The sequence below is a fragment of the Elephantulus edwardii genome, unplaced genomic scaffold (genome assembly GCF_000299155.1).
Source record: "Elephantulus edwardii isolate Elephantulus edwardi_28Jun2011 unplaced genomic scaffold, EleEdw1.0 scaffold00214, whole genome shotgun sequence".
NCBI lineage: Eukaryota > Metazoa > Chordata > Mammalia > Macroscelidea > Macroscelididae > Elephantulus > Elephantulus edwardii.
In genome coordinates, this window is record NW_006399964.1 from 4089743 (window position 1) to 4102131 (window position 12389).

Below are 12389 nucleotides of genomic sequence, written 5' to 3' on the forward strand. Positions count from 1 at the left end.
CTATGAGTCGCAGGCGACTCGACGGCACATAACAACAACAACAACAACGACAGCTCCACATTTTGTAATTGTGTTCTGTGTCTTTTTTTTTTTGTTGAGGTGCTGTGGTATTCTATAAATTGTATACATGAATATTTTGTCAGATATGTCATTGCCAAATATTTTTTTCTCGTCTATGGGCTTTCTTTTCATCCTGTGGGAGGAGCACTGTTTTAGTTTGGTTTTTTCCTGCACACAAAAATTTTCCTTTTAAAAATTCTCATTCATATATTTTGCCCTCTCGGTTGTGCATTTTTGTCTGCATTTGAAAGAATGTTCACGCCATAGATCAGGGCTTCTAAAATTGCTTCTATTTTTTTTTCTCTGATGATCTTCATAGTTTTGGGTTTACCGTTATGTCCTTGCTCTCCTTTGAGTTGATTTTTGTGTATGGTGTGAAATGTGGATCTTATTTCCGTTTTCTGCAGATCAATGTCCAATTTTGCTAGCACCATTCATTAAAGAGGTTATCATTTACGCACTGAATGGATTTTGTTCCTTGTCAAAGATTTGATGAGCATAGGTAGATGAGCCACAGGTTTTGAGATTAGGAAGCATGATGTCACCTGCTTTATTTTTGTCTTTCAGTACAGTTTTGCTTATTTGGAGTCTCTTTCCTTTCCAAATAAAGCTGAAAATTTCTTTTCTGTCTCCTTGAAGAGGGAGTGGCCTTAGTATCTGTATTGGAACCACACTGAACCTGCAGGTTGATTCTGGTAGAATTGTCATTTTCACAATATTTTCTTCCTGTTCATGAACATGGTATAGTCTTTCATTTATCCAGCTCTTTTTATTTCTCATGTCAGTGTCTTCTCCTTTTCTTTATATAGGTCTTTTGTGCCTTTAGTTCGATATCTTCCTAAGCATTTAATCTTGTAACTGACTGGAAGAGATCTGTATTTGTTCCCATTCCAAAGAAAGGTGATCCCACAGAGTGTGGAAATTATCGAACAATATCATTAATATCACATGCAAACAAAATTCTGCTGAAGTTTATCCAAAACGATTGGAACAGCACATCAACAGAGAACTACCAGAAGTGTAGGCTGGATTTAGACGGGGTCGTGGTACTAGGGATATTATAGCTAATGTTAGATGGATCTTGGCTGAAATAAAGGAGTACCAGAAGAATGTCTATCTTTGTTTCATTGATTATGCAAAGGCATTTGACTGTGTGGATCATAACAAGCTGCGGGTGACTCTAAGAATGGGAATCCCAGAACACTTGATCGTGCTAATGCGAAACCTATACTTGGACCTGGAGGCAGTCCTCAGAACAGAGCAAGGAAACACTGTATGGTTCCAAACTGGGAAGGGTGTACACCAGGGCTGTATCCTATCTCCATACCTTTTCAATCTTTATGCAGAACAGGTTATCTGGGAGGCTGGGCTCTATGAGGAGAAATGTGGCATTAAGATTGGAGGAAGAATCATCAATAATCTGTGTTATGCAGATGACACAACCTTGCTTGCTAAAACTGAAAAGGACCTGAAGCACTTGCTGTGGAAGGTCAGGGACTTCAGTCTTCAGTATGGATTGAGACTCAATATCAAGAAAATAAGGAATCTTACCACTGGGCTGACTGGCAGCGTCATAATGAATGGTGAAGAGATTGAGATTGTTCACAGTTTTGTTTTGCTTGGATCCACAGTCAAAACTCTTGGCACCAGCAGCCAGGAAATTAAAAGACGTATTGTGATAGAAAAGTCTGCAGTTAGAGACCTCTCTAAAGTGCTGAAGAGCAAAGATGTCAGTCTGGAGACTAAGGTGCGCCTGATAAAGGCCATGGTCTTTGCAATCACTTGCTATGCATCAGAGAGCTGAACAATGACTAGGGAGGACAGAAAGAGAATTGATACCTTTGAGCTGTGGTGCTGGAGAAGAGTATTGAATATACCATGGACTTCTAAGAAAATGAACAGGTTCATCCTAGAGATGGTTAAACCAGGCTACTCCTTGGAGACAAGGATTCTGAAGCTTCATCTGACATATTTTGGACATGTTGCAAGGAGGGACTAGTCCTTGGAAAGGGACATCATGCTTGGGAGGGTAGAGGGACAGAGCAGGAGGGGAAGACCCCTATGAGGAAGACCACCTCTATGAGGTGGCTTGAATCAGTGACTGGAGTAATGGTGGTGAGTGTGTCAGAGACAATGAGACTAGCACAGGACAGAGCAGGGTTTAGGGCTATTGTACATAAGGTCTCTATGAGTCACAGGCAACTCGATTGTACATAACAATAAACACATTCTTGAATTTAGGGAGTGTCTCTTTGCCAGACTCAGAATGGTGTTGGTCTGCTTGCCATGGGAAGGGTGAGGCATCATTCCCAGGGCACCTATCCTCCAACCTGTGTCCTACCCATCAAATGAAAGTGCACTCGGGTGGTTTTCTGTCTACCAGCAGTGGGGAGATGAGGACTTGACTTCTCCGTGGTGGATGCCCTAATGGCAGTAAGACTTTCCCCTCTTCTCCTTTTCTGTGGAATCTGAGCCCTGCCTAGGCATAGTTTATGGTGTTAATTATGTCTTCTCATGCCGTTGCTCTCTTTTGTGCATGGTCATGCTCTCGGTGTCCCCTAAACCTCAAAGTAGTCTAGTTTTAAGAGATTAGTTTTTGTAAAATGTGAACGTCAGCTCTTACTGGGGTTGGTGATGGAAGGGCCATTTGAAGAGAAACCAAATTTCTTGTGCCACCCTCAAGTTTTCACCTCAAAAGTCTTCTGAAATGACTGACACAAACACAGCTTCCCTGAAACCAGCATTTGTGCAAGGAGCTGTCTCTAGCCCACAGTGAACGCTTGCATAGTGGAGAAGAGGGTGGGACATGGAGGTGGAGCTCTCCACACTTGGTCATTCTACAGCCTAACAATGCTGCCCAGGTACAATCCCACAGACCAGTCACTAAAGAGGAGTTTCCAGAAGAGCACAGAGTGTGAAATGATAGAACGTGAAGCAGCAGGCAGGTCCCTCTGTTGGCCTCTATGTGGTCTTAGAGGACACGGTGAGAAGATCTCCTTAAATGATCTCCAAAGTCTTACCCTCGCTTCCTGGTTCCTCAGGATGGCCAAGTGCTGGAGCTCTAAGGCATCAACATACATTTGCTGAGACCTACTGGAGTGGTAGGTGTGACTAGGTACAACTTTAATGGAATGCTTCCACATACCTGGTCAGAAATGGATTCTGTAAAGAGGCGAAGCAGCAAAAGGAACTTGGAAGTACGTTAAGGCAGAGACAGGACAGTTGTCGCAAGACCTGGCTGTTGCTCAGAGAATTTCAGAGAGGAGATGCTAACTGAAGAGAGTGGGAGGTGGTGAGTCACCCCACAGATCTGAGGGGAGCATCTAATTCCTTCCGGGAGATGTCCCTACCTTCACTTTTCAGGATTTATTGGAGAGTGGGCAGAACTTCTTCCCTTCTAGCAAAGTCTGTGTTCCACCTCCAAATGGAAGACGTGCCCACAGGGCAGGACTCCCATGAAGAGCCTGTGCAGGGCTACGACACTACCCTTTCTGTCCTCCCTGGGACCATCTTCCAGCAGGAAGTAGCTGGCACAGCCTTCTGACTGTCCCCTGACTTGTTCCTCTCTAGGGCCAGCCCACCACCTTCTCAGGATGCCCTGGGCTCCCAGCCTCTGTCCAGTTTGCTTTGCTCATTTCTAGCTCTGTGACACCCAGGCAACACAGCCTGCCTCCTTCGACCCCCTTACCTCTCTGCTCCTTGAGAACCTGCTTCTAAGCCTATCTCTTATCTGACCCCTCGGTGAGCTCAGGAGGCTCCAGCTGTGGTGAGATCTGTCTGCATCTCCTCTAGCCTTTGACTGGTCACTGACTATAGTCTTGCTCAACCCTGGGTCTTGAGTAGGCACAGGGGTCAGCCTTAGATCATTCTAGAGCCCCTGCACATCAGGCTTTGGCTCCAGGCTCTGTTACACTGACAATCCAACCTTGGTTGGAGGACACAGAAGTAAACACGGGCTGGGGATGGAGTGTGGTGAGGGGATAAAGCATTGAAGAAGCGTGGTCTTGGTTATTGAGACCTACGGCCTAATGAAGTGGTCAGAAAAAATGAAAATACAGGGGTATGTATGAAGGTGCCGGTAACATGCATGTCTGCTTACCACCTGTGTTATTAGTTTATTTAAAAAATGTTGTATCTGGTAATTTTTATTTTATAACTTTCAGGCCTTTCATAAAGCATCTTTGTGTCTGAATTCAGTTTTTAGTAAGTTATTAGGTCCACTCCAACACAATTCAGGAATAATAGAGCTTTAGCAGTAAACTAACAAAAGGCTAGGAGTCCTGGAGGCATTGTGGATTACGTGCTGGGCTGCTGAAAGGTTAGGAGTTCGATCTCACCAGCCACTTCGTAGAAAGATGAGCAACCTGTTCCTGTTGAGATTTAGTCTCAGAAACCCGTGGAGGCTCACTATGAGTTAGAATCCACTTGTTGGCAATGGCTTTTATTTGTTTTCAAAAAAAGGGCTAAATTTTAAAGGAGAAATTACTCTCTCGACAGTCAAATAACATCATCTAGAATTTCCTGTGGCTAAATGCACTCACTAAGTGATTTCTCCAAAACTCCTTGATGGATAGAAAGAGAATAGTAGGTGCACGGACCTGATTGACTTGGGTCACATCACTGCTTCCTGGCCTTGTCAGGAGCCCTTGTCTGCTTCTCTGACTAATGCAATGACCAGTGTGTCTTGGCACCATAAGGAGTCCTCTTCTGCTCTTGTTTGTGCCCAAATGCTCAGATATCAGCACAAAAATTTCATCTCTGACTCACTCCCAGCAAGGGAAGAGTGTGACATGGAGGGATGTGGGGAAAAGTCTTTTAACCCAAGACTCCACAGCATTGTGAGGAGCACACAATTGAGCCCTGCCCAGTGCCTGTGCTTAGGGCAGGAGCAAGACCTCAGCCTTAGCCAACCTGTCCCTGCTAGGTGCCCACACCCACCTCCCCAAAGGCGTGACCAACAGGGTCCCAGACACCAAGTGCACCCTGGGCCCACCCCCGCCCCTCCCTGCTCGTCCCCCATGCAATCCTCGCTGGGCCCAGGTGTAGATGACAACCCCTACTCACTGGCGAGGATGACCATGTCCATGCCCCAGAAGATGCTCATGATCCAGCCCACCATGACGATGGCTGTCAGGATCTGGATGAGGGCGGCTGCGATGTTGAGCCAGAAGACACAGCACACGTGTCTGTCCGGGAGGTCGGTGCGGGCGCCACACAGCACAGTGAAAGCCGAGACGAACGTCCCTGTCAGAGACAGAGGGGGACAGTGGCTCATCGCCGCCCTAGGACTCCGTTACCTGTCCTCTGAGGGCTGGTCCAGGAACAGCCTGGCCTCCAGCATCTGGAGCAACAATTCACACCCCAGCCCTTGTGTCCGTAGAGTGTGTTCCACTGGGTTCTCAACACCTGATTTTCACAAGAGGGTTGCCAGGCCTTTCTTCTGAGGCACCTCTGAGTGTATTAAAGGCCCAACCTTTCAGTTAGTAGTTGATTTATGGTGTTAGCCATTTGTGCCACCCAAGGACCCTTGCAATGGGACAACAGAGGGGCCAAGATCCCACCTGCAGGAGGTGTGCCAAGATGTTGCAAAGGGCCCCAGAAGGGAACACAGCAGGACCTCCCAGTCCCCTGCAAAGACCATGGATATCATTTGAGAAGAGTAAGATTTAAATCCAGATCTGTCTGGTTTTCAAACGTCCTGCTGTTGAGCCATGTCTCGCTCATGGGGGGCCCCTCTGCTGGGTTCCTGAGTTTCTACATCTTTAAGGAAGCAGACTGCCCAACTATCCCCCATGGAGCAGTTGGTAGATTCAAACTGCTGACCTTCAGTTAGTAACCCAATACAATCTGCAAAGATAACACCAGAGCTCCCCTGTCTGATTATTTTTAATCTAGAATATCATATTCTAACATTAAAAACATAAGGAGAGACATTGAACAATCGACACAGAAATTGTTGAATGAGTACCTCACTATGTAAACCTTCACTGAAACACAATAAAATAAAGTTGTTGTTGTTGTTGTTAGGTGTCATTGAGCCAACTACAACTCGTAACAACTCTAAGAACGATGTGTCTGAACCTCGTCCATCTTATGTTGTCCTCTTTATCTCTGATATGCTGAGCCCACTGCTACAGTTGCTGTGTCAGTCCCTCTTTTGAGTGTCTTCCTCTCTCACTGACCCTCTACCTTTCCAAGCATGTAGCCCTTTTTTCCAAAGACTAGCGCCTCCTAACAACATGCCCAAAGTATGTAAGACAAAGTTTCACAAAAATCCTTGCCTCTAGGAAGCACTGTGGTTGTTCTTACTCTAAGACAGAATTGTTAGTTATTTTGGCATCCCATGGAATATTTAGTACTCTTCTCCAACACCACAACAAAAGCATCAATTCTTCTTCTGTCATCTTATTAACTGTTCAACTTTTAGACACATAGGAAGTAACTGAAAAGACCATGACTTGAGGCAGGGGCACCTCAATCTTTAAACTGATATCATTGCTCACTAATCCAACTTTGTTTTAAGTACAAGGGAATAAATTTCTTCTTTAATGGTTTTCAAAATGTCTTTTACCTCTCTGGGGCTCTGTGTTGGTCAGTGCCCCCTGAGGAAGGCCCTGGAGCAGGTGGTGCCCTCCTCTCTGGTCTGCACTGTTTGCACGTGGTGGAATCTCTTTGGAGTTGTGATCTCACCTCAGTCTTCCTGCCTAGGAAGTGGGAACACTGATCAAAGTGCTCTCATGGTTTTCAGGCTGAGCCATATGAGACTATATTTATGAACTTTTGAGCCTGAAGAAACTTTGCCCGTCAACTCAGAGATACTTAAAAGTTAGAAGGTCATCTAACCCATCACCTATCAAAAGATAAAGACTTCCTGAAATTGGCCTTGAACTGATTAAAGATCAGTGAGTATGCTGAAGCTTCTGTGTGCTTGTCACAGAAGGACAAGAAGACTGCAGATGTGTGAGGCTATGAACAAAGACTACGGCCAGGAGAGACTTGTGAGGACAGAGTTTTTGCATGTGCGTGGCGTGGCTGTGGCTCCTGGTCACTCTCTTGCTTTTATTGTCATTGACGAACTATACGACATTTGAGTGATTGGTGACTAGAATCAACTATATGCACAAATGCGCATCTGCAGGGCCATTTATTTAGATTTTACTAAGTAAGTAAATGAAAGCCAATAGGAAGCTGCAATGCTAACCCAAAGGTCACACCTCTATGGAGGTTCAAATCCACCAGTAACCCTATGAAGAAGGCTCAGTCATTTCCGTCCACGCCATCGGCAGCCACTGAAAACGTGCTGGAGGATCAGCTGTGAGTTGGCTCCAATTTGAAGACAATGGAAGAGAGAGAGACAACTAGGAAATAATGACTGTTAGGTTGGGTGGGCAAGTCTATGCATTTCTACTGTATAACCATTGCTTTCATCCATTTGGAACTTATTTTTCAAAATTATTCTAGTACATTTTTATAGGAAACCATGTTAATAATTTTCTCTTTTACCAGCTTTATTAATATTTAATCCACATATCATACAGTTCTCCCATTAAAGTATACAATCTAGTGGTTTTGACACATTCACAGAATTGTGCAGCTCCACAATCTAATTTTAGAACACTCTGTCATTCCCCAAAATAAAACCTGCACCTGTTAGCAATAACTCTCCATTAGCCCCATCTTCCCAGACTCAAGCAACTAGGAATCTACTTTCTTTATTTAGAGATTCACCTACTTTGGACATTTCATATACAGGTAGTGTCTGACTTACAATGCGCTTCTTCTATTCTGATGACTCCACTATAATCAGTTTTTACCTAATTTGAATATTGGGTTTGGGTTTTTTTACATTTTCAGTGTTGCTGCCATTTATTAACAGTATCTATCTGATTCCCATGGAGTTGGAACTTACAACAACTGATTCTCTAATGGATTTTCAAGGCTGTAAATTGAACTGGAGGAGACTGCCCATCTTTCTCCCGAGGAGTAGCTGGTAATACAAACACCTGACCAGTTCAGGGTTACCAAAGAAACTCTCTACTCACTAGCTCACCAGAACGCCCTTTATTACCAATATATGCATATATTGGTCTCCATTTGTCCTGAGGGCTGGAAATATTACATATAAATGCGTGTTGTTGTTGTTGTTGTTGTTGTTGTTAAGAGCCATTGAGTCGCAGGCAACTCATAGCGACCCTACGAAGGAGAGTCCTTGACGCTTGGGCACCTTTCATCCTCTCTCCAGGTTCATAGAGTTTCCAGAGACAAGCTATTAAGGAAGTGGATGCCACTCTTCCTTCTATAAATGTATAGCTACACAAATAATAAAATATATTCTAACGATTAGTTAGACAGCATAGATGTTTTCTCACTTGCAGTAATAATTCCACTTTTGGAATATTCTAGATTGTCTGGATTATCCTGAGAAAGAAGGTAGTGTTTCTAGTTAGAAAAAAAAATTTTTTTCAATATTCTAATGAAAGTTTATAGAGAAATTGGATTTCAATTCATTCATTCATTCATTGTTGCCAATTTACCTCCCTGCCCACACCAATTCACTTTTCTCTTTGAAAAGAAAATTCTTTCGCCGTTCAAATCCACCAGATGCTCTGCTGGAGAAGGAGGGGGCAATCTCCTCATGTACTAGTCAGATCTGATTTGACGGTACACATAAAAAATAATAAAAATTTAAAAAGAAAAAAAGAAAAGAAAATTCTTTCACTGTTGTACAATTTTGCACCCCTTCCCCAGTCCACTTTACCATGCTCTTATTCTGGACTGTTGTCATGCAAACAATACCCAATCATATATTCCTTTTAAGCAGTTCTTTCCCTCATCTGTTTCAATGCAGTGTACACTATTTATCCCCTCTTTTCATACCTTCCCTCCAACCCCCTATGTCAGTCCTGTTTTAGAACACTGGAATTATGCAGTATTTGTCCTTTTGTGACTGAGATATTTCACTCAGGATAATGTCCTCCAGGGTCACCCATTTTGTATAATATTTTATGAGTTCCTTGTTTTTCAGTGCTGCATAGTATTCCATTGTGTGAATACACCACAGCTTCTCTATTTATTCGTTTGTTGATGGGCACTTGAGTTGTTTCCAACTCATTGCTATTGTGAACAAAGCTGCAATAAATATAGGTGTGCATATATCTGTTTAGGTGGCAATTATGGTCTCTTTGGGGTATATTCCCAGTAGTGGAATTGTTGGATCAAATGGTATTTCTATTTCCAACTCTTTGAGAAAGTGCCATACTGCCTTCCATAGTGGTTGCACCATTTTACATTCCCACCCACAGTGAATAAGGGTTCCAGTTTCTCCACAACCTTGCCAACATTTGTTGTTTGCTGTTCTGTTATCTTTTGCTATACTTACTGGGGTAAGGTGATATCTCATAGTGGTTTTGATTTGGATCTTTCTTAGAGTTAGGGATTTTGAATATTTCTTCATGTGTTTGTTTGAATGTCTTCAATGAAGTGTCTGTTCATATCCTGTGCCCATATTGCCACTGGATTTTTTACCTCTTGTTGTGGTGCTCGAGTATTCTATAAATTCTAGGTATAAGTCCCCTATCAGACATGTCATTGCCAAATATCCTTTCCCAGTCTGTGGCTTTTCTTTTTACTCTCTTGGAGAAATTTTTTGATGCACATAGGGATTTGATTCATCGATTTAATCCTCTCCTTGTGGTAGGTTTTTCAGGATGCTTGGAAGACTGTTCAAATTGTGGATTAGAGCTTCTAGAGTTATCCCAAGCTTTTCTCTGAAGAATTTTAGAGTCCCTGGTTTTAGTCTTAGGTCATTGATCCACTTTGAGTTGCTTTTTATGTATGCTGTGAGGTGTGGGTCTTGCTTAAGTTTCCTGCAGATAGTTTTCCAATTTTGCCAACACCATTTGTTTAAAAGGCTATAGCTTCCCCACTTAACTGATTTCATCTCCTTGTTTAACATCAGTTGACCATAGGTAGATTGGCTGATTTCTGGGTTCTCAATTCTATTCCATTGATCTATGTGTCTCTCACTGTACCAGTACCATGCTGTCTTGACTACCAGTAGGATTTGAAATCAGAGAGTGGGGTGCCTCCTCCCTTGTTTCTTGTTTTTAAGGAGTGCTTTGCTTATTCATGGTCTCTTTCCATTCCAAATGAAATTAGAAATTGCCTTTCCCATCTCATTGAAGAATGGAATTAGTATTTGTATTGGGATTGCATTGAACATGCAGACTCCACAATATTGAGTTTTCCTATCCAAGAGCAAGGTATATTCTTCCATTCCTCCAGGTCTCTTTTTGTTTCTTGTAGTAAAGTTTTGTAACTGTCTTTGAATAATTTTTGTATGTTGATCTTGTATCCTGCCACTTTGCTGAATTGGTCAACTATGTCCAGTAGTTTTCTTATTAAGTCTTTAGGGTTTTCTAAGTATACTATCATATCAACTGCATAGAGAGATAATTTTACCTCCTCTTTGCCTCTTATTCCCTTCTTTTGTTTTTCTGATATCACTAAAACTTCCAATACATTACTGAATAGGAGGGGTGATAGTGGGCATCCTTGCCTAGTTCCTATTCTCAAAGGGAATGCCTTTAACTTCTCTCCACTGAGAACAATGTTGGCTCTCATGTTTGTATATATACTTCTTAATATGTTGATGAAATTCCCTTCTATTCCTATTTTATTGAGTGTTTTAATCAGGAAATGGTGTTGAATTTTGTCAAAGACCTTTTCTGCATCAATTGATAGGATCATGTGGTTCTTTTTCTTTGCTTTGTTAATGTGATGAATTACACTGATTGCTTTTCTTATGTTGAACCATCCTTGCATACCTGTTATGAATCCCACTTGTTCATGGTGAATTACTTTTTTTGATGTATCATTGGATTCTATTGGCCAGGATTTTATTCAGAATTTTTACATTGATATTCATGAGAGATATTGGCTTATAGTTTTCTATTTTGGCCATGTCTTTACCTGGTTTTGGTACCAAAGATAGCTTTACATCATACGATGAGTCTGGGAGAATTCCATCTTTTCTATTTTCTGAAATACTTTATGTAGAATTGGTGACAGTTCTCTGAATGCTTGATAAAATTCACTTGTAAAACTATCTGGTCCAGGACTTTTTTTGGCCTGAAGTTGTTTTATTACCTTTTCAATTTCTTCTTTTGTAATGAGTTGTTCAGGTGTTTAATTTCGGTCTGTGTCAGTTTAGGTAGGTTGTGAGTTTCTAAGTATTTGTCCATTTTCTGTAGGTTCTCCTATTTGTTTGAATATAGTTTTTCCATGATATTCCATTGTTAGCCTTTTTGTTTTAGTTGGTTTTGTTGTGATATTGCCCGTTTCATCTCTTAATCATATTATTTGTGTCTTTTCATTCGTTTCCTTTGTTAGTTTTGCTAGTAGTTTGTCTGTTTCATTAACCTTTTGAAGAACCAACTCCTGGTTTTGCTGATAATTTCAATTGTTTTTCTGTTTTCTATTTATTTATGTCATAATTTTTATAATTTCACTTTTTTTAGAGTGTGTCAGGGGTTTTGTTCTTCTTTTTCAATTTGTTTGAGATGTTGTGTTAGAGAGTCACTGGTAATTTTTTCCTGTCTTTTGATGTGTTTGCTTATTGAATGAGGGTAGTGTTTCTAGTTAGAAAATTTTTGAGAGCTGACTTTTAAGCCTTTCCCCCCCCTTCATACAATTTGAACCCTGAACTTGAGCTAATCTTTTCACTTTTTTTGACAACTTCTCTCTTTTTTCCTCATAGTTTCTTTTTCCCTTGACATTCATCAAAACCCATTAAGTCCTGAGCTGTCAATTTCTCTTCTTTGTGGTCTAGGAACTGTTCCACATTGGTGATACCAAGTTCTAAATGCAGCCCTCTAATAATCTGAAATGAGCTCTGCCTGTTAAACAGTCCTCCCCAATCACAAGAGTCCTGGGTTGTTAGAAATGGTTAAGTGCTTAGCTACCAGCTGAGAAGTTGGCCACTTAAAGTCACCCAGAAATGCCTCAGCAGATAGGACAGATGATCTATTTTTAGAAGACCACAGTTTTGAAACAAGTACAACCAACAACCTGTTAAAGATTAAGTTGCAAAGATGAGAGCAAGAGATGATAAGCTAGGTGGGTCTAATTTCTTTCATTAAATGCCAATCATACGTCTTGGCTACTGCTGGGTCTTGGGAATAGAGAAGTGGGTTAAGCCACCCTGGGAGACCTCAGACTTTGTTAGAAACAAACCAAACTTGTTGCTTATGATCTCTGTATGTTGTTAGGTGCCAGAAAGTCAACTATGACTCCTCATGACCCTCTGAATAACAGGGCTGAACTTTGCC

General features: G+C 41.8%; 1 protein-coding gene across 1 annotated transcript in view; it reads right to left on the bottom strand.

The window, feature by feature from the left end:
- Positions 1-12389, bottom strand: part of LOC102863855 (chromosome unknown open reading frame, human C1orf95) — a 109531-nt gene that overhangs the window by 6809 nt on the left and 90333 nt on the right. Inside the window, exon 2 of the mRNA XM_006897762.1 lies at positions 5125-5304. Within this exon, the coding sequence (XP_006897824.1) occupies positions 5125-5304 (180 nt within the window). The remainder of the gene's footprint in view (positions 1-5124; positions 5305-12389) is intronic.